This window comes from Colletes latitarsis, chromosome 14 (assembly GCF_051014445.1).
Source record: "Colletes latitarsis isolate SP2378_abdomen chromosome 14, iyColLati1, whole genome shotgun sequence".
Lineage (NCBI taxonomy): Eukaryota > Metazoa > Arthropoda > Insecta > Hymenoptera > Colletidae > Colletes > Colletes latitarsis.
In genome coordinates, this window is record NC_135147.1 from 7,275,342 (window position 1) to 7,301,657 (window position 26,316).

Genomic DNA, 26,316 nt, shown 5'->3' on the forward strand with positions numbered 1-26,316 from the left:
ACTCGTACGGAAACACCCCTTTTCGCGTCAATAAATCAAAATCTTCCGCAGATAATTTTTGAAACTCGGACCGTGTAATTTCAAGTTTATCTTTACTAAGAAAAGATACCAATTTCTCGAGACTTGTATTTAAAAATTTAAATGAATCGATGAATTGCAATTTTATGCGCTTGCGAGAGTTTGATTCTTCATTCGCGTTTTCAACGTATTTTGTAATTGAAATGTACTTCTCTTTTGTTATCGGCAATACAGTGACATCACCCTCAAATGCTGTGGCTATCTCCTTGATAATAAAATGTGAATCATAACCGGATAAATTGTGAAAGACTATGGGGATAACAAATGCGTCTTTATAATTTAGATTGTGATTTGAATGTGCAGGACCTCTGTATCGACCGGTTAAGTGGCAATGATCGCGTACCCGCTTATCATCTCGCGCAAACTGTGTTTCGCATATATGACAGTGTGTTGCCATATTAAAATTTCGTAATTGTTCAGCTGATAAATTTTCCATGGGTACATTGATCGATAAAATGGACTTTACACGATGTGACAAATCTTGAAGTTGTCTCACAAACCATGATACGCAATCGGGATCGCGACGACATTGAAACATAGATAACGAGTCGTCGTACAAGCACCGCGCATAATATCCCACGCTAAATACTTGATGATGCTGGTACATGTATCTTGACGCTTCTCGATCAGTATCCGTTTTCTCCAAGATGCATTCCAGATCGGCATACACGATAAACGGAACACGCTCTTTCGTGTTATAGTTGCTGAAGCTGAGCCACTTACTGCCGTCATCATTTGGCAATATGATTGCGCAATCATTCATCTTCTCACAATCCATAGTGTGAGCTTCCAGCTTCTCATTCGAGCTAAAGTAGTGTAAACATCTGCAATAACAGGCATAATTTTTATCTAACATAAAATATTTAAAAAGATTTATTATATACATACCTATCACAAAAGTATTTCCTACCATTATGTTTACTCAATTGGGTGCATACGAGGCGAGATAAGTTCTGAATCCATGCGAAATGTCCCACGTCGTTTGCTCCTTCTAAATACAACAAATTGACATGCCTCTCCATCTTCTTATCAGTGACTCGTATTGGTAACACCTTCTTATTCTCAATGGTATAGACATTGATGGAGATGTTGTTGATATGTACAAACTTTTTAATTTGGTTCAATGTCATTGGAAATTCGATATCCTGGATATTCAACACTGTTGTATAATGAGGATATGACGATGCCAGAGATACGTGACTTTCGGCTGGATACAGAGCGGCCACCACCGACCACGCAAAACATGCATTGTCCGTTGAGCATACATTGATTACCGCTTTCTTTAGTCGTATCTCTCGCGGTAATTGTATGACACATCCTGCATGCATCGGCATATATTTATTAACATTAACAATTAAATTCAGTATACGCGACAGCGCCCACCCACTATCGCGCTCCTGAAACTCGTCTAAGGATGCTAGAATGGGTTCGATGACGCGCAAATCATACCATTCGCGTAGGTCAGACAAGCGAAAAAGTTCACAGTTTTTCGTATTAACACTTTTGTTTGCACATTTGTTACCAGCCACAAATTCACCGTTAAGTATAGCATTTATTTTTACACTATCATGTTTCAGCACAATGTTCCGCACATGATCGACTACAATATCTCTCGCATCTTCGAGAAAATTGCGAGGCTCTATGTGGTTAGAATTTATCACCGCACCGGTCAATATACGGTTAACGAAAGCTGTATCAATTTCATGCCATCTGAGTCTTGCACTATGTCCAGCACCCACATGTACAAATCGATTGCGTGTCGAATCTTTTAGACTTTCTAATCTAGCGATACGGGCAATCAATGATTGTTTTTCGCCGATTGAGAGTCGCAGTCTCTTGATTCGGCTTCGTTCCTCCAACGAATTGAGATAGTCGCCAAGTCGATGTTCCCATAAATTGTATTCTTCCATCATCCCTAATTGAGCAGCTTGCTCATACAGCTCCTGCTCTTGATGATCCGTACTGTCGTCTTTTGTGTTAATGTGTATAGTGATGCACACGATATATTACAAAAAATCACCGTTCCCGATGATGCTCTCGGTGATGCTCGCGATATATTATAGAAATCTGTGTCCGCAAATGCAATGTTATACGTTTTGCAGAGGTTGTGTTTTTGTTTGCATGTGTTCGTCCACAAATGCATTGTATACGTTTTTACACATGTTCAGTGTAATCTAAAACACTTTGCAAAAAAAAAAAACGTTGCGCTTTTCGCAGAAGAAGAATATGCGGCACAAAATAAGAAGATGAACAATGTGTACGTAAAATGGTTGGGGCTCAATAACTCGCACAATTCATGGATCCATAAAAGTAATGTTTTGTAACATAATTATTCAATGCTTTAATAAATATATCATATCTTTAAATCATCAAAACATGATATCTAATTTTTTCCCACGGTAAGGGTCTCCATATATATATTACAGAATTCTTTGTCTGTGAATGCAGTGTATACGTTTTGCAGAAGTTGCGTTTTGCACGTGTTCAGTGTAATATAAAACGCCTTGCAAAAATCGTTGCGCTTTTCGCAGAAGAAGAAGAACATGCGACATAAAATAACAAGATGAACAGCGTGTACGTAAAATGATTAGGACCCAATAGCTCGCACAATTCGTGGATCCCATAAAAATTATTGGGTATAGTGTGAACGTAAAAAAATGATGTATGTCGCGAAGAATATTATTTGGTTGCATCATTCTGCGAATGTAATGTTATACGCTTTGCAGAAGTTGCATGTTTAGACATGTTCAAGGTAATCTAAAAGACAATTTTTGCAAAAAGTTGCACTTTTCACAGAAGAAGAACACGTGATATAAAAAATTCCTCCTTCCCCACAAATGATCTATGTCGCGAAGAATATTATTTGTTTGCATCATCCTGCGAATGTAATGTTATACGCTTTGCAGAAGTTGCATGTTTAGACGTGTTCAAGATAATCTAAAAGACATTTTTGCAAAAGTTGCACTTTTCGCAGAAGAAGAACATGCGATATAAAAAATTCCTCCCCCCACTACGCGCCACCCACTTCCCCTGATACATATGATGCAACGTTGCATTTAAGTGCTGCACAATATTCACACTCGTTTGATAGTATCGTCGTGAAACATTATCCATTGAATTCTACGTTCAAATATTTTCTGAAAAAATGAATTATTGGATTCCTTGCGATACAGCATGCACAAGTAATGAGTAAGTATTATTATCATCATTTTTTCTTATCCATTTTTTCTTATCGTCATTACTTATTGTCATTACTTACCTTTTATTCATTATTTACTTTTCTACATGTAACAGTAGCAAGAAACAGCATTCAACGCCTCATATACTGGGAAGGAGGTTTGCCCTCACAACTACAGCATACAAGTATTTGGATATTGCAATCGGTGTAGGACCTGTATCCACCGTGGAAATTATACTTGGCGATACTCGAGGAAATAAATTGTTGCTGTCTTACTCAACATGGATGGTGTTTATTCAGAAACGCGAGGATATCAAACAACATGTGCTATCAGCTCCTTCTCCAACATCGTTATCAATTTGTGATTTGGTGCTTACGGTTGTTGCAATGCGTGATATGAACATTGTACAAGTGAAATTGCATGATGCTTGCATGTATATGAAACCGACAACTCTATTATTTTTATTCGAACTGGAACAGTGCATCGAGCATGCATATTCGTGGCTATGCCAAAATACGCACTATGTTGGTGAGAAACTCCAAGAATTTACAAATATTTTAAAACGCAATAGTATTATGCGTAAACGTGATGCAGACAAAATCCTTCGTGAATATTACGACAAAAATTCGCCTGTAGATTGCGAGCTGTTGGCATATGCGCTGGATAACATTTTATATGATGCTATTAATAATTAAAGATAAAAACTGCATCTAATTTTTGTGGAATAAAATTACACAATTTATACTTGCACTGAATTGTGATAAAAAATTAAATATATTACTTTTTCGAAATAGTCAAAAGGCGTCTAATTTCTTTCCCCACCTCCTCTTTATCGACCTCTGATAATTACCTTTGATAATTACGTATCTAATTTTTGTGGAATAAAATTACACAATTTATACATGCACTGAATTCTGATAAAAAAATTAAATACATCACTTTCTCGAAATAGTCAAAAGACGTCTAATTTCTTTCCCCAATCGATCGTTGATACTAATTGCCGACCATAGATACTAATTACCAACCATAGATACTAACTACCGACTGTAGATACTAATTATCGACTGTCGGTAATTGTTACCGACCCCCCACCCCTCACCATCATCTCCCCCCCCCCCCCGCAACCCCTCGGACCACCCTGTCCAGAACTCCCCTTTCTCACCTACTTGTAGCAAGCAGTAAGCTGGTAAGCAAGCCGTGAGCTAGTAAGAAAACAGTAAGTTAGTAACAAAGCAGTAAGCTGGTAACAAAGCAGTAAGCTTGTAAGCAAGCAGGAAGCTAGTAAGCAAGCATTCTGCTAGTAAGGATGCAGTAAGTTAGTAAGAAAGCAGTAAGTTAGTAAGCAAGCAGTGAGCTAGTCAGAAAGCATTTAGTTAGTAACAAAGCAGCAACCTAGTAAGCAAGTAGTAAGCAGGTAAGCAAGCAGTGACCTTGTAAGGAAGCATTCCGCTAGTAAGGATGTAGTAAGCTTGTTATCAAGCATTAAGCTAGTAAGCAAGCATTGAGCTAGTAAGCGAGCATAAAGCCCGTAAGGAAGCATTCGGATAGTAAGGATGCAGTAAGTTAGTAAGAAAGCAGTAATTTAGTAAGCAAGCAATGAGCTTGTGAGAAACCATTTAGTTAGTAACAATGCAGCAAGCTAGTTATCAAGCAGTGAGCAAGTAAGCAAACAGTATGCTAGTAAGCAAGAAGTACGCTAGTTAAAAAGCAGTAAGATTGTAAGCAAGCAGTTAGGTAGTAAGCAAGCACTAAGCTAGAAAGCAAGCAGTGAGTTAATAAGCGAGCACCGGGGTAGTAACGAGGCAGTATGCTAGTAAGCGAGCAGTAATCTAGTAAGTAACCAGTAAGCTTGTAAGCAAGCAGTAAGCTGGTATGATAGCAGTTAGCCAGTAAGTGAGCAGTAAGCTAGTAAGCAAGCAGTAAGCTAGAAAGCAAGCAGCAAGCTAGCAAGCAAGCAGTAAGCTAGCAAGCAAACATTAAGCTAGTAAGCAAGCAGTAAGCTACTAAGCGAGCAGGAAGCTAGTTAGCAAGCAGTATGCTAGTAAGCTAGCAGTAAGCTAGTAAGCATGCTGTGAGCTAGTAAGCGAGCAGGAAGCAAGAATGCATGCTGCAAGCTAGTAAGAATGCAGTAAGCTAGTAAGAAAGTAGTATGCTAGTAAGCAAGCAGCTGGCAAGTGAGAAGGCAGTCAATCAAGAAGGAAGCAAGAATCAAGGTCTGGAGGACGTGGTCAATACACTCTTCCCAATTGGGGAGAGGGGACCGCGTCCTCCGGCGGCGGCGGCTGTCCCAGTGGAGTGGACGGCCGAGCTGGGGGTCACGCAGGAGGAGCTGGCAGCGGCCATCAGACGGCTCGGGGTTCGTAACACGGCCCCGGGTCCGGATGGTGTGCCCGGCCGGGTTTGGGTCTTGACCCACGGCGTCCTTGGGGCCGACCTCAGGCGGTTGTTTAACCGGTGCCTGAGGGACGGGCGATTCCCCCCCAGTTGGAAGGTGGCGAGGATGGTCCTCCTCCGGAAGGAGGGTCGGCCCGCGGAGTCTCCATCCGCATACCGGCCCATCTGTCTCCTCGACGAGGTGGGCAAGATCTTCGAGCGAGTGATTGCTGCCCGCCTCGTCGAGCACCTGTCGCGGGGTGCTCCGGGCCTGGACGACTGCCAGTACGGTTTCCGGGGGGGCCGGTCGACGGTCGACGCGATCAGTCGGGTCAGGGTCCTCTCGGAGTCGGCCGTCTCCCGGGGAGGGGTGGCGTTGGCGGTATCGCTGGATATTGCCAACGCGTTTAACACCCTTCCCTGGGAGGAGATACGGAGGGGGCTCGAATATCATCTGGTACCCCCGTGTCTCAGGGCAGTCGTCGGGGATTATCTCCGCGGCAGGTGGATCGAGTATCCGGGCCGGGATGGTGATATGCGGAGGGAGGTGTACTGCGGGGTTCCGCAGGGGTCGGTCCTAGGGCCACTCCTGTGGAACATCGCGTACGACGCGGTGTTGCGGGCCGACCTCCCCGACGGCGTCAGTGCCGTGTGTTACGCAGATGACACACTGGTGCTGGCCGTCGGGGCTCAGTGGGGGAGGGCCAAGCGCCTCGCCGAGGAGGGGGCGCAACGCGTCGTCGACCGGATCAGGGGGATGGGGATGACGGTGGCGGTCCATAAGACCGAGGTGATAGCGTTCCATTCGCCTCGGCAGGATCCGCCACCCCCTCTGATCCGGGTGGGTGGGTCTGATATCGAGGTGAAGCCCCGGATGAGGTATCTGGGGCTGATCCTCGATAGCCACTGGCGCTTCGAGGAGCATTTCCGCTGCCTGGTTCCCCGGTTGGAGAGGATGGTCTCGGCTTTAGGCCGGATCCTCCCCAACCTGGGGGGCCCGGCGGGACGAGTTCGCCGCCTCTATGTGGCAATGGTTCAATCGGTGGCCCTATACGGGGCCCCCGTCTGGGCGGACGACCTGGCGCAGCATGACGATGCTGCGTCGGGTGCAGAGGCGGATGGCGCTGAGGGTCGTCCGCGGCTACCGGACTGTGTCGCATGAGGCGGCGACGGTCCTTGCGGGGATGCCGCCCATGGATCTCCTCGCACGGTCGCACGCGATGATGTATCGTCATCGTGTCGACCGTCGCGCGGGAGTGGGGGCGGTCCCGGGAGAGCAGGAACCTGCTTGGGGCGATTTGAAGCGCCAGGCCCGGCAGTTCGTGGTGCTCGCGTGGCAGGAGCGGTTGGCCCTGCCAACTGCGGGGCACCGGACAGTCGGGGCTGTTCGGCCACTGCTGTGTGAGTGGCTGGACAGAGGCCATGGAAGACTTACTTACCGGATGGCACAGGTATTTTCCGGGCATGGTAGCTTCGGAAGATACCTGTGCCGGATAGGGAAGGAGCCGACGGCGCGTTGCTACCATTGTGACGCCGAGCAGGACACGTCTGATCATACCCTCCAGGTATGCCCAGCGTGGGAGGGGGTGCGCCATGTCCTGGTCGGCGTCATAGGGCGGGATGTCTCGCTGCCGGGTGTGGTGCGCGTCATGCTCGGCAGCGAGAGGAAGTGGAGGGCCGTGGCCTCCTTCTGCGAGACCGTAATGCTGCAGAAGGAGGCCGCGGGAAGGGAACGCGAGCTTCAGCGGCGCGCTGAGTCTCGCGCTCGGATGGTGGCGCGAGAGCGTCACCCGGGCGCCAGGCGTCGCGGGCGGCGGCCTTTGCGCGGCGGATGACCCTGGCTGGGAGGGGGGCCCTGAGGGGAGCCTCTTCCCGCCAGGCGGCGATGGGTCGGACCTGGTGGGTTCGGCCCACGGGAAGGCACCCTCGGTGGCCTGGAGCGGCCATGAGCTCCCGGCCGCCGAGGGGTAGAAACGGGGTCACAGGCGGTTGCGAGTTGGGGCTCGCAGACCGCCACTTAATGCGGCCCCGGGACGGATCGCGGCGGGATGGAGTGGCCCCGTCCTGCCGCTATGAGACAGAGTGTCTACCGGAGGGACCGTTTGTCCCCCCCGGGGATGGGCGCAAAGCGCGGGCACGGGGAGGATACCGGAAGAATGCTTCGAGCGATTCCCGGTATCCTCCCAAATCGTGCGGAAGGGTCACCGTGGGGTTTTTAGTGGGTAGGTCCCGCGCCCGTCATTCTACGGGCGCGGGGAATCCCACACAACCCTCCCGCCTCTCCCCAAAGAGGACGGAGGGAGTCTTTCGAAGATTTTCCCCACGACAAAAAAAAAAAAAGAAGCTGGTAAGGAAGCAGTGTGCTAGTATGCAAGCAGGATGCTAGTAAGCATGCAGCAGGCTAGTAAGAAAGCAACTAGCTAGTAAGGAAGCAGTATGGTAGTAATGGCAGTATGCAGTAAGCTAAAAAGCAAGCAGCAAGCTAGTAAGCGAGCAGGAAGCTAGTAAGGAAGCAGCATGCCTATAAGCTAGCAGTAAGCTAGTAAGCAACAAGTAAGCAGGAAAGCAAGCAGCAGGCTAGTAGGAATGCAATTAGCTGGTAAGGAAGCAGTATGCTAGTTAGCAAGCAGGATGCTAGTAAGCAAGCATCAGGCTAGTAGGGAAGCAACTAGCTTGCAAGGAAGCAGTATGACAGGAAGCGAGCATTGTGCCAGTGAACAAGCTGCGAGCTAGTAACCGAGGAGGAAGATAGTACGCAAGCAGTAAGCGAGGAAGCTAGCAGTAAGCTAGTAAGCAAGCAGTGAGCTGGTAAGCGAGTAGGGTGCTAGTAATCAAGCAGGAAGCTAGCAAGGAAACAGTATGCTAGTAAGCGAGCAGTAAGCCAGTAAGCAACCATTAAGGCACTAAGCAAGCAGTGAGCTAGTAAGCAAGCAGGAGGCTAGTAAGGAAGCAGGATGCTAGTAAGCAACCATTAAGGCAGTAAGCAAGCAGTAAGCTAGTAAGCAAGCTGGAAGCTAGTAAGAAGTAGTAAACCAGAGAGCAAGCAGCAGGCTAGCAAGGAAGCAGTAAGCGCGTAAGCTAGCGGTAAGCTAGTTAGCAAGCAGTGAGCTAGTAAGTGAGCTGGAAGCTAGTGAGGAAGCAGTATGCTTGTATGCAAGCAGTAAGCTAGTAAGCGAGGAGGAAGCTACTATGGAAGCAGAATGATAGTAAGCAACCAGTAAGCTAGTATACAAGCAGTATGCTGGGGAGAGTGCAGTATGCTAGTAAGCAACCAGTAAGCTAGTATGCAAGCAGTAAGCTACTAACAAAGCAGTAAGTTTGAAGCAAAGCAGTGAGCTGGTAAGCAAGCTGGAAGCTAGTAAGGAAGCATTCGTCTGGTAAGAGAGCAGTAAGTTACTAAGAAAGCAGTAAGTTAGGAGGAAAGCAGGAATGTAGTTAGCAAGCAGTAAGCTAGTATGGGTCTTGACCCAGGGCGTCCTTGGGGCCGACCTCAGGCGGTTGTTCGACCGCTGCCTGAGGGACGGGCGATTCCCCCCCAGTTGGAAGGTGGCGAGGATGGTCCTCCTCCGGAAGGAGGGTCGGCCCGCGGAGTCTCCCTCCGCATACCGGCCCATTTGTCTCCTCGACGAGGTGGGCAAGCTCTTCGAGCGTGTGATTGCTGCCCGCCTCGTCGAGCACCTGTCGCGGGGTGATCCCGGCCTGGCCGACTGCCAGTTCGGTTTCCGGGGGGGCCGATCGACTATCGACGCGATAGGTCGTGTGAGGGCCCTCTCGGAGGCGGCCGTCTCCCGGGGAGGGGTGGCATTGGCAATATCCTTGGATATTGCCAATGCCTTTAACACCCTCCCCTGGGAAGAGATAAGGAGGGGACTCGAATATCATCGAGTCCCCACTTGTCTCAGGGCGGTCGTCGGGGATTATCTCCGCGGCAGGTGGATCGAGTATCCGGGCCGGGATGGTGATATGCGGAGGGAGGTGTACTGCGGTGTTCCGCAGGGGTCGGTCCTCGGGCCACTCCTGTGGAACATCGCGTACGACTCGGTGTTGCGGGCCGGCCTCCCCGACGGCGTCAGCACGGTGTGTTATGCGGATGACACACTGGTGCTGGCCGTCGGGGCGCACTGGGGGAGGGCCATGCGTCGCGCGGAGGAGGGGTCGCAACGCGTCGTCGACCGGATCAGGGGGATGGGGATGACGGTGGCGGTCCATAAGACCGAGGTGATTGCGTTTCATTCACCTCGGCAGGATCCGCCACCCCCTCTGATTCGAGTGGGTGGGGCTGACATCGAGGTGAAGCCCCAGATCAGGTATCTAGGGCTGATCCTCGATAGCCACTGGCGTTTCGAGAAGCATTTCCGCTGCCTGGTCCCCCGGTTGGAAAGGATGGTTGCGGCTCTGGGCCGGATCCTGCCCAACCTGGGGGGCCCGGCGGGCCGAGTTCGTCGCCTCTATGTGGCAATGGTCCAGTCGGTGGCCCTATACGGGGCCCCCGTCTGGGCGGACGACCTGGCTGCCTCCCGGCGCAGCATGACTATGCTGCGTCGGGTGCAGAGGCGCGTGGCGCTCAGGGTCGTCCGCGGGTATCGGACCATGTCACATGAGGCGGCGACGGTTCTAGCGGGGATGTCGCCCATGGACCTGCTCGCGCGGTCGCACGCGGTGATGTACCGGCACCGCGTCGACCGACGCGCGGGGGTGGGGGCGGTCCCGGGCGGGCAGGAACCTGCTTGGGACGATTTGAAGCGCCAGGCACGGCAGTCCGTGTTGCTCGCGTGGCAGGAGCGGCTGGCTCTGCCAACCGCGGGGCACCGGACTGTCGGGGCTGTTCGGCCACTCCTGAAGGAGTGGCTGGACAGAGGCCATGGCAGCCTCACCTACCGGCTGGCACAGGTATTTTCCGGGCATGGCAGCTTCGGAAGATACCTGTGCCGGATAGGGAAGGAGCCGACGGCGCGTTGCTGCCACTGCGACGCTGAGCAGGACACGGCGGATCATACCCTGGAGGTATGCCCCGCGTGGGAGGGGGAGCGCCGTGTCCTGGTCGGCGTCGTCGGGCGGGATGTCTCGCTGCCGGGCGTGGTGCGCGCCATGCTCGGCAGCGAGGAGAAGTGGAGGGCCGTGGCCTCCTTCTGCGAGAACGTAATGTTGCAGAAGGAGGCCGCGGGGAGGGAGCGCGAGCTTCAGCGGCGCGCTGAAGCTCGCGCTCGTGCGGTGGCCCGAGGTCGTCGCCCGGTCGCGAGGCGTCGCGGGCGGCCGCCTCGGCGTGGCGGATGACCTAGGCTGGGAGGGGGGTCCTGAGGGGACCCTCCTCCCGCCAGGCGGCGCCGGGTCGGACCGGTTGGGGGTAGGAGTGCCTCCCTCTACCGGTCCGACGCAAGGGGAGGCACCCTCGGCGGTCTGGTGCGGCCATGAACGCCCGGCCGCCGAGGGGTGGAAACGGGGTCGCGGGCGGTTGCGAGTTGGGGCTCGCAGCCGCCACTAAACGCGGCCCCGGGACGGATAGCGGCGGGATGGAGTGGCCCCGTCCCGCCGCTATGAGGCAGTGTGTCTACTGGGGGGACCGATTGTCCCCCCGGGGGATGGGCGCGAAAGCGCGGGCACGGGGAGGATACCGGAAGAATGCTTCGAGCGATTCCCGGTATCCTCCCAAAGCGTGCCGAATGGTCACCGTGGGGTTTTTAGTGGGTAGGTCCCGCGCCTGTCGTTGTACGGGCGCGGGGAATCCCACACACCCCTCCCACCTCTCCCCAAGGAGGTGGGAGGGAGTCTTTCGAAGATTTTCCCCACGACAAAAAAAAAAAAAAAAAAAAAAAAAAAAAGCAGTAAGCTAGTAAGCCAGCAGTAAGCTAGCAAGGAAACTGTATAATAGCAAAAGGCGGTGCCTCCCCGATCAATACCGTTACAGTCGGGGATGGCGAAGGTTGGGTTCGTCAGCGTAGGCTATTGGCTTGCAAGCCAGGTGTTCGTTTGATAGGAGCTGTAGAACTTCGTCAAAGACTAGGTTCCAGCAGCTCGGACCGAGTATCGACCCCTGTGGGCAGCCCTTGGTGACTTGCTTACGCACATTACCGTGTTTGGAGACTATTGTAATCATACGGTCAGCGAAGTAGTCGACCATGAGTCGATAAAGATTTCGGGGACATCCCCGGTGTTTCAGCTTCTGAAGTATGCTTGGCCACCAAACATTATCAAAAGCTCCGGCGATGTCGAAGGAGAGACCCATCACATATCGTTCCTCTCGCTGGGATATCAATTCCCTGAGCTTCACCACGGCGTCTTCCGTGGATAGTCCAGGTCTGATTCCATATTGCCGATCGGAACTATGTTCTGGGTTTAGGAATATGTTACTCATTCGGTTAAGCATTAGTCTTTCTAATACTTTGCCTAGGATGGAAAGTAGGCATATCGGTCTATACGATTTGACGTCCGTTGGTGGTTTATCGGGCCCTTTCAAGATTGCTCTGATCGAGCAGATTTTCCACCTAACGGGGTAGACCCCGTGTGCTAGACACCCGTTGTAGAGTGTAAGTAGAGCACTATGGATGGATCCATAAGCACATTTAACTACTTCGGTCTCTATACGGACCAGCCCAGGGCATTTGCCTCGCTTTAAGCGCGATACTACAGCTCCGAGCTCATTCCTCGTGAAGACTGGACAGTCTTCAGTCGGCGGATCGGTTGCAGCATCAGCTCTGGTGTTTGCTTGCTCCGGCGTTTCATCCGTGGACGAGTCGTCCGGGATTAGCGCCTATAGGAGCTGCGAGGCAGTCGATTCCCAGTCAGTCGTATATCCTTCTGGCGTTCGAATGTTTGAGACCGCAGTCTCAACACAGAGTTTCTTTTGGGCGATCTTGTAGACAAGTCCCCATGGCTCTTTATTCCCCTGCTCCGTCACAAAGTTCTGCCAGCTTTGTGCTTTCGCAGAGCGCACTGCGGCTGTGTAGGCGAGTCTAGATGTTCGATACTCAGCCTGCTTTGCCGCTCTCTCCTCCGAGTTCCTCTCGCGCTGAAAGGCTCGTCTAAGTCGATAGACTCGCGCTTTCATTCTCGTCAAGTTTTCCGTCCACCATGGGACGGACTTTGAATGCCACTTCTTGGGGCGCATTGAGGCATTGCACGCATCGATGATCGATTTCTCGACCTCTTGTGCTAGATGTTCGACTTCCCTGCGGCAACCAGTGCCGAGGGGTAATTGCCTCGCGCCCTCAAGAAGAACTTGATCAAATCGCTCCCAGTTCGCATGCAACGTGCGGAATCGAGGCTGTGGGCTCCGATTCTCATTCACGTCCGTGAACTGTAAGACAAAATCAATGAGTCGGTGGTCACTGGAGGTCCAATCCTCGTGAACCGTCCAGTTTTGCACAATTGTCGCCATGTCTGGAGTCGATAATGTGACATCGATCCATGACTTACCGGAAGGGCTGGAGTATGTAGGAATACTCCCAGCCTCGTTCAAAATCGTCAAGTCGTGTAATGCGATAAACTCTTCGAGCTCTTCGCCTCGCGTGTCCGGTCGAACGCTTTCTCCCCCCCAAAGGTGGGATTTGGCATTGGCGTCCGCGGCTATCACGACTCGACGGTGTTGGAGAGCATCGAGTGTCCTCTCCAAGCGTGCCAGACTTGGTTCAATGTCTTCCGAGCATTGAAAGTACTGGCTAACGAGGTAGAAACTACCGAAGGGTCCGCTAATGCAAACGCAGGAGGTGTGAGTATCACACAGCTGTGTGATTTTTACCACCGAGATGTCCGGATTTCTGACCACTATTGCGGCCATAGCCCGATCATTCTCGGCGATCACCTTCGCCGTGAGCCCAAAGCCTGGAATCTGTCCCTGAAATTGGTAAGGTTCCTGCATGAGCTACACGTCGATCTCCTTTGTGTGCATTAGCTCGCTCACCTCACCATGAACAATTAGCGCACGCCGCATATTATGCTGCGCGATGCGCAATTGCCTTAGAGGATTCTCTGGGTCGTGTCTATCCATAATTCGTACGAGATACTGCAAGGTCTAGAGCTGCCTTATAGGCAGGGCAGTTTCTGTCTCGCGACTTATGGTTGTGCTGCTTGCCTCTTGATTTACAGTTCGAGCAAGTTGGGGACTTACTCTTCGCCGTACAAGAGGCAATGGTATGCCCTTCTTCGGAGCAGTGACCGTAAACCTCGTTTTTTGCTTTACAATGTTTGGCCATGTGGCCAAACATTTGACACTTAAAGCAGCGTGTCACCGAAACGTAGTCCTGCACTCTGCATGACGACCACCCCAGGTACACTCTGCCCGAGCTCTTCAGCCGCTGGCGAACCTGCGGACTGACTTCCATGACCCAGTTGGCAGTGTCCTTTTCCTTCGGGCCGGTTGCAAACCGGACCTTCAGGCTGGACGACACATCCCCCTGGGTCATATCGCTGAGGTTTTGCTTCCAGATACTGGAAGAAACCTCCTCTTTCCTCATCGCCTTGGGAACGTCGTACACTATAAGTGTAGGGTTCCTCAAGGTCGGTAGAGTAGCTGAAAGTCCTACTTCTTTCAGCTTCGCGCAGTTGACGAAGGCCTTTAGATCCTCCTTGCGCTCGGTTTCGACGGCTATGCCACCGGAGTGGATGCGTCGGACAGACCTCACGCGGATCTTGGCTTTCGCCGGCTTGACCAGGGACAGAACAGTTTGTTTGGTAACGTCGCTGTTCTGTCCTTTCCCTTTCGGCGGGAAAATACGCACCACGTGTCGTGGTGGTTTAACCGCTTCCGGGGAAACTCGATTGGCGTCAACCTTTACCGCTTGCGCGTAGGTTGTTGCCGCACGAACTGGTGCAGGTTTCACAGTCGGACGGGAACCCGTCGTCTGCGAAACCGTAGGGGCAACCCTCTCTGCGATCCTCTGGGAGGCTCTCACCTCTTGCCGGATCGCCGCGAGCTGTCCTTTTAGGAAAGAGTTCTGTATGAGAACCTCCTGGACTAGCTCGTAGAGAGCTGCCGCGTTGCCTACGATCAAGGCTCCGTTCTCCTTGCTGAGCCTGGATTCTTTTCCAAGACAGCTGGTCCGGATACCCTTGAACAATTTCGAGGCCTCTCCACTGATTTGATCGAGAGGCCTGTTCGATGGACCAGGTGTCGCCTCCGCCGACACCTTTTCTGGCAACTCCTCGCCGCTTTTTCGGGCTTTTTCTGCCCTTTGCGGCTTCTCCTTCTTCACGACGGTTACCCAACCGTCGCTGTCGACTTGGCCCAATCCTCCGTCCGTGGACGTGGCGTTGCCTTCGGAAGTCGCCTTCGGCTTTTTGGCCTCCGGCTTCTTCGGTGGATTTGTGCGGGGTGGTGTCCCCGGTCCGTCCTTCTTAATAGCGGGCACAGGGGATGTTTCCCTTGTAGGCTTAGGTGGTGTAGCCTTGCCCTTTGTCGTTGAGAGTCTGGTGCAGGGGGGCGTTTTTGCGCCCTTACCCACTTCAACCGCCTTGACTTTTTTCTGAGGTGGTGAAACCACCCCAGCTCTCTTACTCACCGCCGTCTGCCGGGAGCAGCGACAGCGGCCTCCTTAACTCCCTTTTCCCCCTTGCGGGGTACCGAGGCGTCTATGGGGGTTAATTTAATTTTTGGATCCATACTTATGTATATTCCTTTTCGTTCCGGCGTGTGTCCCGGCCTCCATGGACCCTCAAATGGAACCCGGCTCCGCCTGGGATAGGACTTGCACCCGGGATATAGTCCGCGAACAAAGGCCGACCGGGCTTTCCCCGGACTCCTAGGTTCACTTCCTCGCCCAATAGAACCCACGAATGGTGTTCCGAGCCGGTTGACTAGGCACAGGGCTGCTTTTCTCGCCTAGCCGCCTGTCTAGACGAAGCAGAGGCCAAAGGTACGTGTTGGGCAGCTACACTGCCGCAGGAGAGAGGGCCCTCAGATCCCAGGATCCTCCTTTCCGCCGACACAGGTCGCCACGCACGGCAAACATGTGGGGAACAAACCTCAGCAGATGTTCCCTCTGCTTCGCTACGCCCGGTTTCTGCTCCCTGTTTTTGCAGGGAACCCGCTGCGTAACTAGGACATGACCTCGGGCATCATGTCCCTGTAGCATTAGCTCCAAAACGTGGGACTCGTCCTTAGCACGACTAGTAGAACTCACTTTGCCATCATCAACTATGCTCTTGACGCTTCAGTGTCCTTTTGCCATCGCCAACGACGGGAGCTGCTGTCAGCAGCGCGACGACGGTCTTACATGTATAAATACATGTTGTCTTTCGTCGTTGGCGTACCTTTCAGTGTTTTCGTCATACGCTGCATATCCTTCTTATATGCTGCGTCCGTATGGCAAGGACTCCGAGTCTGACAGAGCCGTACACCACCGGTTTACAGCTCGGAGTTGAGCTGGTCTAGGCGGAGTCTTCTAATGGCCAAGGGAGCGATCCACGTTTCGAGGCCCGTCTCCCTACCTAGGATACTAGCGTGGTTTCCCAGCCGACACCTTCAGGCAGTAAGGAGCAGCTCAGCTACTTCTACGGTGGCCTCCTTCCGTCATTCGTCTGGCATTACGACGTCTGCCACCAGATGTTTTGGTGTGCTGGGTTCTGCCAAGCCCAGTGGCGTATTGCTTTTGGGGACGCATACAGACGTCGTTTCGTGTCTCATCCTGATCTTGGTTTTTGCTTAACGTGAAAAGGGGGCATATAGCCCCCTTTTTGATTTCTGGTGTCATGATCGCCTCCTCGGAAAAGCATTAAAGCAAAAAGGGGGCTTATAGCCCCCTGGTATGAGTTAGGTCTTTCTTGGAGAAGCCCCAGATGTTCGAGTAGGAACTTTGTAAAGTTCCTTGAAGTGAAAAAGGGGCATATAGCCCCTTTTTGTACAATATATACCTTCTCCAATAAGCCTTAACGTGAAATGGGGGCCGAAGCCCCCAGGTGGTCAATATACGCTAGTCATAATGCTTCCCCATCTCTCTTTGCTTTCCTGAAACCTCTCTTTTCTGACATCTCTGTATCGCACAGTACGAATGACGGATCTCGTCTTGTTCGGGTAGGTGGGGTCGCTACTCCCATACGGTGTGCCCCTGCACCGCCCCTGCCTAAACCAGAGCCCCGTTGGCCGACATAAATGCCATTTCCAGCGTCCACCGCGAGGAGGAGGGGTTGGCACATGCGATCCTGGTGCCGTATAGCAAGCTATACGCCCGGACGGCTTCTAGACGCCTCTGCCCTGAGACACGGGGGGACCCGATGATATTCGAGCCCCCTCCGTATCTCCCCCCAGGGAAGGGTGTTAAACGCGTTGGCAATATCCAGCGATACCGCCAACGCCACCCCACCCCGGGAGACGACCGACTCCGAGAGGGCCCTGACCCAACTGATCGCGTCGACCGTCGACCGGCCCCCCGGACTTTCTAGCTTACTGCTTGCTTACTAGCTTACTGCATGCGAACTAGCTTACTGCTTGCCTTCTAACTATCCGCCTGCTTACTAGCATGCTGCGTTCTTACTAGCTCCCTGCTTGCTTACTAGCTTACTGCACGCTGACTAGCTCACAGCTTGTATACTAGCTTACTGCTTGCTTATTATATTCCTGCTTTCTTCGTAACTTACTGCTTTCTTCCTAAATTACTGCACCCTTACCAGCCGATTGATTCCTTACAACCTTCCAGCTTGCTTACCGTCTTTGCTACAAACTTACTGTTTTGTAACTAGCTTACTGCTTGCTTACTAGTTCACTGCTTTGTTACTAGCTTACTGCTTGCTTACTTGTTCACTGCTTGCTTACTATCTTACTCCTTGCTTACAAGCTTACTACTTGCTTTCTAGCTTACTGCTTGCTTACTAGTATACGGCTTTCTTACTATGTAATTGCTTCCTTACTAGCCAGATGTATGGTTTCTAGCATACAGCTTTTCTACTAGCTAACTGCTTAATGACTTGTCTTCTGCTTGCTTACAAGCTTACTACTTGCTTACTGCTTTCTCAGCAGCATACTGCTTGCTCGCTAGCGTACTGCTTGGTTACCAGCTTACTGCTACCTTACTTGCTTACTGCCAGCTTACTACCTTGCTGCTTGCTTTCTATCTTGCCGCTTTCTTACTAGCATACTGCGTTCTTACTTCCTAACTGCTTTCTGAGTAGCCTGCTGCTTGGTTAGTGCTGTTTGCTTACTAGCTTACTGCTTGCTCAATAGCTAACTGCTTTCTCAATAGCCTACTGCGTGTTTTCTCGCTTACTGCTTGCTTACTAGCTACCTGCTTTCTTACCAGGTTGCAGCTTGCATTCAAGCTTACTGCTTGCTTCGTAGCTTACTGCGTGCTTGCTAGCTTCCTGCTTGCTTACTGGCATACTGCCTTCTTACTAGCTAATTGCTTCCTTACTAGCCTGCTGCTTGGTTACTAGCTACCTGCTCACTTACAAGCTTACTGCTGGTTTCCTATCTTACGGCTTGCTTGCTAGGTTGCTGCTTGCTTTCTAGCTTACTGCTTGCTTACTAGCTTCCTGCTTGCTAACTAGCTTACTGTTTGCTTACTAGCTTACTACTTCCTTACTAGCTACCTGCTTTCTTATTCGCTTACTGCTTGCTTACTAGCCCGCTGCTTGCTTTCTAGCATTCATCTTCCTTACCTGCTTCCTGCTTGCTTACTAGCTTACTGGTTGCATCATAGCTTACTCCTTGCTTACTAGGAGGCTACTTCCTTACTAGCTTCCTGCTCGCTTACTAGCTCACTGCTTGCTTTCTAGCTTTCAGCCCGCTTGCTAGCTCACTTCTTTCTTCTTAGCTTACTGGTTACTTTTTTTTTTTTTTTTTTTTTTTGTCGTGGGGAAAATCTTCGAAAGACTCCCTCCCACCTCCTTGGGGAGAGGTGGGAGGGGTGTGTGGGATTCCCCGCGCCCGTACCACGACAGGCGCGGGACCTACCCACTAAAAACCCCACGGTGACCCTTCGGCACGCTTTGGGAGGATACCGGGAATCGCTCGAAGCATTCTTCCGGTATCCTCCCCGTGCCCGCGCTTTCGCGCCCATCCCCCGGGGGGACAATCGGTCCCCCCAGTAGACACACTGCCTCATAGCGGCGGGACGGGGCCACTCCATCCCGCCGCTATCCGTCCCGGGGCCGCGTTTAGTGGCGGCTGCGAGCCCCAACTCGCAACCGCCCGCGACCCCGTTTCCACCCCTCGGCGGCCGGGCGTTCATGGCCGCACCAGACCGCCGTGGGTGCCTCCCCTTGCGTCGGACCGGTAGGGGGAGGCACTCCTACCCCCAACCGGTCCGACCCGGCGCCGCCTGGCGGGAGGAGGGTCCCCTCAGGACCCCCCTCCCAGCCTAGGTCATCCGCCACGCCGAGGCGGCCGCCCGCGACGCCTCGCGACGACCTCGGGCCAGCGCACGAGCACGAGCTTCAGCGCGCCGCTGAAGCTCGCGCTCCCTCCCCGCGGCCTCCTTCTGCAACATTACGTTCTCGCAGAAGGAGGCCACGGCCCTCCACTTCTCCTCGCTGCCGAGCATGGCGCGCACCACGCCCGGCAGCGAGACATCCCGCCCGACGACGCCGACCAGGACACGGCGCTCCCCCTCCCACGCGGGGCATACCTCCAGGGTATGATCCGCCGTGTCCTGCTCAGCGTCGTAGTGGCAGCAACGCGCCGTCGGCTCCTTCCCTATCCGGCACAGGTATCTTCCGAAGCTGCCATGTCCGGAAAATACCTGTGCCATCCGGTAGGTGAGGCTGCCATGGCCTCTGTCCAGCCACTCCTTCAGGAGTGGCCGAACCGCCCCGACAGTCTGGTGCCCCGCGGTTGGCAGAGCCAGCCGCTCCTGCCACGCGAGCAACACGGACTGCCGGGCCTGGCGCTTCAAATCGCCCCAAGCAGGTTCCTGCCCGCCCGGGACCGCCCCCACCCCCGCGCGACGGTCGACGCGGTGCCGGTACATCACCGCGTGCGACCGCGCGAGCAGGTCCATGGGCGGCATCCCCGCTAGAACCGTCGCCGCCCCATGTGACATGGTCCGATACCCGCGGACGACCCTGAGCGCCATGCGCCTCTGCACCCGACGCAGCATAGTCATGCTGCGCCGGGAGGCAGCCAGGTCGTCCGCCCAGACGGGGGCCCCGTATAGGGCCACCGACTGGACCATTGCCACATAGAGGCGACGAACTCGGCCCGCCGGGCCCCCCAAGTTGGGCAGGATCCGGCCTAAAGCCGAGACCATCCTCTCCAACCGGGGAACCAGGCAGCGGAAATGCTCCTCGAAGCGCCAGTGGCTATCGAGGATCAGCCCCAGATACCTCATCCGGGTCTTCACCTCGATGTCAGCCCCACCCACCCGGATCAGAGGGGGTGGCGGATCCTGCCGAGGTGAATGAAACGCAATCATCTCGGTCTTATGGACCGCCACCGTCATCCCCATCCCCCTGATCCGGTCGACGACGCGTTGCGACCCCTCCTCCGCGCGACGCATGGCCCTCCCCCAGTGCGCCCCGACGGCCAGCACCAGTGTGTCATCCGCATAACACACCGTGCTGACGCCGTCGGGGAAGCTTACTGGTTACTTGCTAGCTTACTGCTTTCCTACTAGCTAACTGCTTTCTTACTAGTTTACTGCTTGCTTACTAGCATACTGCTTCCTTATTAGCTAATTGCTTTCTTACTAGCCAGCTGCATGCTTACCAGCTTTCTTGTTGCTTACCAGCTTACTGCATGCTTACTAACAGGCTGCTTCCTTACTAGCTCCCAGCTCCCTTACTAGCTGACTGCGTGCTTACTAGCATGCTGCTTGCTTTCGAGCTTACTGCTTGCTTACTAGCATACTGCTTTCTTACTGGGTAATTGCTTGCTTACTAGCCAGCTGCTTGCTCACTAGTTTACCTGTTTCTTACGAGCTTAAGGCTTGCTTAAGAGCAGGCTGCTTCCTTTCTAGATTCCTGCTAGCTTACTAGCTCACTGCTTGCTTACTAGCTTACGGCTTGTTCACTAGCTTTCTGCTTGCTACTAGCTTCTGCGCAATTACTGGCCTTCTCCTTGCATTCTAGCTTATTGTATGCTTACTAGATTGCCGCTTGCTTTCTAGCATACTTGTTCTGTTTGGAATGAGAGCTGATTCGCTCTTTTTTGTTAAGGACTGGACGGCGAGGTTTGGAAAATGAAGAATGAACTCTTAACAAGTTGTAACTTTATAAAGCCCGGAACTTCACCGGATTAACAGAAACAATAAATTGAGGCGTAAATGGTTATAGTTGATAAATCCCGTCACAAAGAACTGTGAGAGTTCGGTAAAACAAGCGATTTGAAATTAATTTTGAAGGTCACACCGTTCGCACTTAATTGTTTGCTATTTGTTTTGTATCTGAACGGCGATCGCGCACCGCGATCCGGCTCGGTCGAGCCCGACCCGAAAATTTCCGAATTTTGCCGAATCGCGAGCACGATCGCCCGTGAGCTCGCGCGCATGCTCGCTACCGTCAGTGGAACTTTCCGTTCGTTGAAACGGAACACACCGCGCCCCTGTTGAATGAACTAATTTAACAATCGTAGTGTGCAGTAAGATCGTAGTGAGTGACAACATGTACTGGTGTGGACATGAGTGTGCACATGACGACGCAGTAGGTACGTGTACATTACAATCTAACTTAAATCTCTATAGGTTTACATCTAAGGTACAGAAACATTACGCTTAATTTAGAGCCGTTTCGTTCGTCTTGTCCGCGTGAATTGAAACGGGAAGAACGCACACTTTCGCGAGTGGTCGTTTATACGTGGATTGTGCGGTTTTAATAGAGACGACGCGGACGAGACCGTCGCTTCCCGGATGGCAGTCGACGATGCGACCGAGTTCCCATTTACACGGCGGGAGGTTCGAATTGCGGAGCGGGACAAGCTGGCCCTTTTTGGCGAGGTTTTGGACTGTGCGCGATTTCGGGCACTGGGAAAGCGTGAGTAAGTAGTCCTGCTGCAACGATTTCCACAATTTTTCCGTGAGTCTCTGTAGAAGTTGCCAGCGAGATAATCGGTTTTCTTGTATGTTAAGGACGCTGGGCTCAGGTGGAGCCACGAGAGGGGACCCGATCAGGAAATGGCCCGGTGTTAAGACCGAGTACTCCTCGAGGCTGTCCGACATGCTTCCAAGAGGCCTGGAGTTAAGACACGCTTCGACCCGACAGAGCAGCGTTGCTAGTTCCTCGAAGGTTAGAGTGTGGGACCCGATAGTACGTTTCAGGTGATATTTGAGGCTTTTCACAGCAGCTTCCCAGGGTCCTCCAAAGTGCGGTGCATTGGGAGGTAAGAAATGCCATGAAATTCCTTTTGACGCTAGGAAATTGTTAAAATTTGGATCTCTCGTGACGGATTGGTGGGCTAAAGCTAATTCGCGGTTCGCGCCATGAAATGTAGTGCCGTTATCGGAGTACATAGCGGTTGGGAGGTCGTGTCGAGATACAAACCGATGGAAAGGTGGTATGAAGGCCTGTGAACTATAATCACTTACGAGCTCAATATAGACCGCCTTAATTGTCAAGCAAACAAAGATCGCAATGTATGCTTTGGCAGACTTACGACCCCGGCCTGGTGTTGTCCGGGCTTGAATCGGCCCTGCATAGTCGACCCCGGTGTGAGTGAATGGCCGTTCTACTTGTTCGACCCGCGGAGCCGGCAAGGACCCCATGAGCTCCTGCGGAATGGCAGCCCTTTCACGAGTGCATGCTACACACCGATAAAGGACAGCTCGGATGGTCGTTCGCGCTCGGATGATCCAGTAATAGTTCCGAAGGTAGGCGAGAGTGAGTTGAAGGCCGGCGTGAAGGAGTTGACGATGAGTGCTTGTAATTAGGAGTGTTAGGAGTGGATGAGCTTTTAAAATAATCGGTGTCTTGGCTTTTCCAAATAATCGTGCGTTTGACAGGCGGCCTCTTGCGCGATTCAAACCGTCCGAATCGAGGAAGGGGTTCAAGGATTTGAGAGGGCTCGATTTCGACACCAGGTGAGTTTTGCGGAGAGCATTCGTTTCTACCGGGAATACCTCCGATTGGATGCGCCGCACCCAAAACATTTCGGCCCAGTGAATCTCATTGGGACTCAAAATTGAGAGAGACGCCTTGGGTGACGGAATGGGTTGGGTGAGTGGATCCCTTTGTCTCGCTTGTGTTCGGAGATTGTCGATGAAACGCTTAACATATGCGGTGACTCGGAGAAGTTTTGGCCACGAGGAATATCGTTGTTTTAATTCCCAGGGAGCTGCGGTAGCGGTCAGGATTTTGATGGTTTGGCCCCTTTCCTCCTCGGAAACATCCGGAGCAGTGACGTAACCTGAATGGGGCCACTCCTGGGGATTCTTTCGAAGCCACTGTGGTCCTGACCACCATAATCGGTGAGATTTTAACTCGGATAATGAGATTCCACGGGAAGCACAGTCCGCTGGATTGTCATCTGTCGGAACGTGATGCCAGCTTGATTGGGGCACAAGTGTTTAAATCTTGGCAACGCGGTTCGCCACGAACGTTTTCCACCGCGAAGGTGATTGATTCACTCACGTTAACGTGATTTGAAAATCCGTCCAACAGTGACAATCCATTGGCCTGTTCATCAGGGACGTCTGAATGAACTTGATGAATCGAGCAAGGAGTAGGGCAGCGCATAGCTCCAATCGAGGGACGCTGACCGTTTTTACCGGAGCAACGCGAGTTTTCGCCATTAGAAGGGCCGTACTGACTGTCCCATCCTCGAGAACACTTCGGAGATAGACCATCGCAGCATATGCCTTTGTTGAAGCGTCCGAAAAGCCGTGAAGGCTTTGAGTGGTGAAGACTCTTGGCCAGGTTTTCCGAGGAATGGTGAGTGAATGGAACTCGGCAAATTTGGAACAAAATAAGCGCCATTCTTGAAGATAGTCTGGCGGAACTGTATCATCCCAGTCGCACTTCAAGGACTAGAGTTGTTGGAGGAGAATTTTGGCTAGTACGACAAATGGAGCGACCCAGCCCATACGATCAAATAATTTGGCGATTGAAGAAAGCATTTCGCGCTTGGTGGTAATTTGATTGCCTGGAGTCAATGCATGGAACTAAAACTGGTCTGTGACAGGGTTCCACGTTAGGCCCAGCACTGAAATATTTTCGTCGACTTGAAGGAATGTACTGACGGCTAAACCGTGATTGGCCTCGTCGATGTCGGACAACAGCCGGCTGTCGTTGCTCGCCCATTTGCGTAACGAAAAGCCTCCCTTTTGAAGCAATAGGATCGTCTGGTTGCGGATCAGGCGCAGTGACGTGAGGTCGTCACTTCCGAAGAAGAAGTCGTCAACGTACGCTTGGTAGCTTAAAACTTGCACTGCGTCCGGGTAGCAGGAACCTTCGTCCTCGATTAATTGTCTCAACACTCTGAGAGCGAGATATGGCGCTGGAGTTGTGCCATATGTTACCGTGAGCAGCTGGTATTCGTCAATCGGAGCAGAAGGAGACTCGCGCAAAGGATGCGCTAAAAATCGACGTCGTGAGGGTGAACGAGGATCTGCCGATACATTTTTTCGATGTCGGCCGCGTAGACATATTGGAATTGACGACAGCGAATCAGGATTGCGATCAGGTCCTGTTGGAGTTTTGGCCCACTGTGCAAATGTTGATTAAGGGATTTGGCATTTGAAGTGCGACTGGAAGCGTTGAAAACAACGCGAAGACGCGTCGTTTGACTAGTTTGGCGAATAACAGGATGGTGCGGAATGTAATAAGCATTTGGGGGTGCTATGGGCGACGGTGGATCGACCTTTCGCATATGCCCAAGAAACTGGTATTCCGAAAGAAATTCCTGATATTCGCGTTGGGAATTGGGGTCTCGTTTTAGGCGATTCTCTTGAGATCGCAAACTGCTAAGCGCTCTCGATCTGGAATCTCCGAGGTGAATCAGTCGGTCGTCTCGAAACGGCAATCGGACAATGTAAGGGCCTTCTGAGGTTCGCGAATGTGTTTCAGCGAAATGACGTTCGCAATTCTGTTCGACAGGTGTCAAAATCGCGGGAGTTGGGAGCTCCTCGACTTCCCAGAAGCGGCGCAGATTGTGGTCAAGGTGTTCGAGGACGGACAAATGGTGGATGTGGACGTCATCGGGGTCGGGAGTTTGGATGGGACCGGACAGGATCCAGCCCAAGGCCGTGCTTTGCGCGGTCGGGACACACCCTGAGCCTCGAATGACGCCTTGGAGTAATAGCTGCCCGTATAAATCCGCTCCAATAATAATGTCAATAGGGTCGGAGCTCATAGGATCCTTGTCCGCCAGATTTAGCCCTGCAAGGTAAGGCCATGTAACGTTTTGTTTCTGGCGAGATGGGACATACCTGGTCAATGTTTGCATTATAATCGCGGTCGTCGAATATGCAGGCTCGTTCTGGTCCACAGGTGTAATTGATATAGACGCTACTTGATGTGCGAAAGAATGTTTCTCGCCAATTCCAGTAATTCGCGTGTAGTGCGATGTTCGTTTTAAGCGGAGCAGTTGCGTTAAATTTTCGGTAATGAGGGTCGCTGCTGACCCTTGGTCGAGAAGGGCTCTTGCAGTAACTCACCTGCCTTGAGGAGAATGCCCCTGAACCCGCGCTGTTGAAAGGAGAACAGTTATCTTCAACGGTAAATTCGACGCTAAATTTGAATTAATTTCGATTTGGTCGTTAGATATCGAAGAACCAGCCCTTGACGCTGTGACCGAGGAATTTTTGTTTACCGGGAAATGCAACAACATGTGATGCCTTTGATGGTACTCCTTACAACAGTGCGGATTCTTACACAGTGCAGTGGAATGGCCGACGGAAAAGCAATTGACGCACCGGGTTTGCTGCTTGATTAATTGATAGCGCTTGGAATGGGATTTTCCCAAAAACTCGGAACATTGATAAATGGGATGATTTTGTTTACACAATGCGCACGAAATTTTGCTAGTAGCGGTTGAATGCGCGTGGAAGGTTTTCGGCAAAATCGATTTTGGTTTTTCTGGTTCGCTCGGTTTGTCGCGTTTAGTGACCGGCATCGCTTCTAAAGCGCGAATTCTTTTTTCTAAAAACGCGTCGAATTCGCGGTACATGCGAAACACGGTCGTGTCACCCAGATTAAACTCCCACGCCTTCCGCGTCGCGCGATCTAGCTTTTGTGTACCGAGAAAAACGAAAATGTCGCTCCAATGGTCGACTGGCATGTCAAGGTTTCGTAGCATTTCGATCGACATATTAAGTTTGTCACGCAACGCCCGCAGTTCAAATTGAGTCTCGGACACAACGGTCGGTAATGTAAACAACACATTCAAATGGGTGGATATAAGTCGGTGCTTGTTTTCGTAACGAGACGTTATTATTTTCCACGCGACTTCAAAATTATGGACTGTGACCGGTAGGTGACTCACCGCGAGGCTCGCTTCGCCCTTCAATGACGCGTGCAAGAAATGGAGGCGTTCCACGTTGGACAAGGATTGGTTGTCGATGACCATGGATATGAAGCGGTCACGAAAACTTTCCCAATGTTCAAATGCGCCCTCGAACGTGGGAAGGTTAATCCTGGGTAGATGGGCCGTCGGATGTTGCGGAGCGACGTTCAAATTCTGACCGTTGGCCGCTGCTGGATCCGGTGGAGGAGACACCCCCATGAGGACTTCCGCCATGAAGTCCAATGCCTCCTGATATTTCTCTTCGCATGTGGCCAATGGGTCTTCCACGAAGTAGGTGTAGGTGGCCTTTATTTTATGATCGGCCAT

General features: G+C 52.0%; 1 protein-coding gene across 1 annotated transcript; it reads right to left on the reverse strand.

Annotated features, from left to right (window-relative positions):
• Positions 1-428: 428 nt before the first annotated feature.
• LOC143350233 (uncharacterized) lies at positions 429-26,316 on the reverse strand. Its single transcript, XM_076782184.1, has 6 exons — positions 25,969-26,316; positions 25,142-25,172; positions 23,722-24,060; positions 967-2,047; positions 850-902; positions 429-442 (listed from the first exon to the last, which is right to left on the reverse strand). Exons 1-6 carry the CDS (start codon positions 26,314-26,316, stop codon positions 429-431), a joined length of 1,866 nt encoding a protein of 621 aa, XP_076638299.1.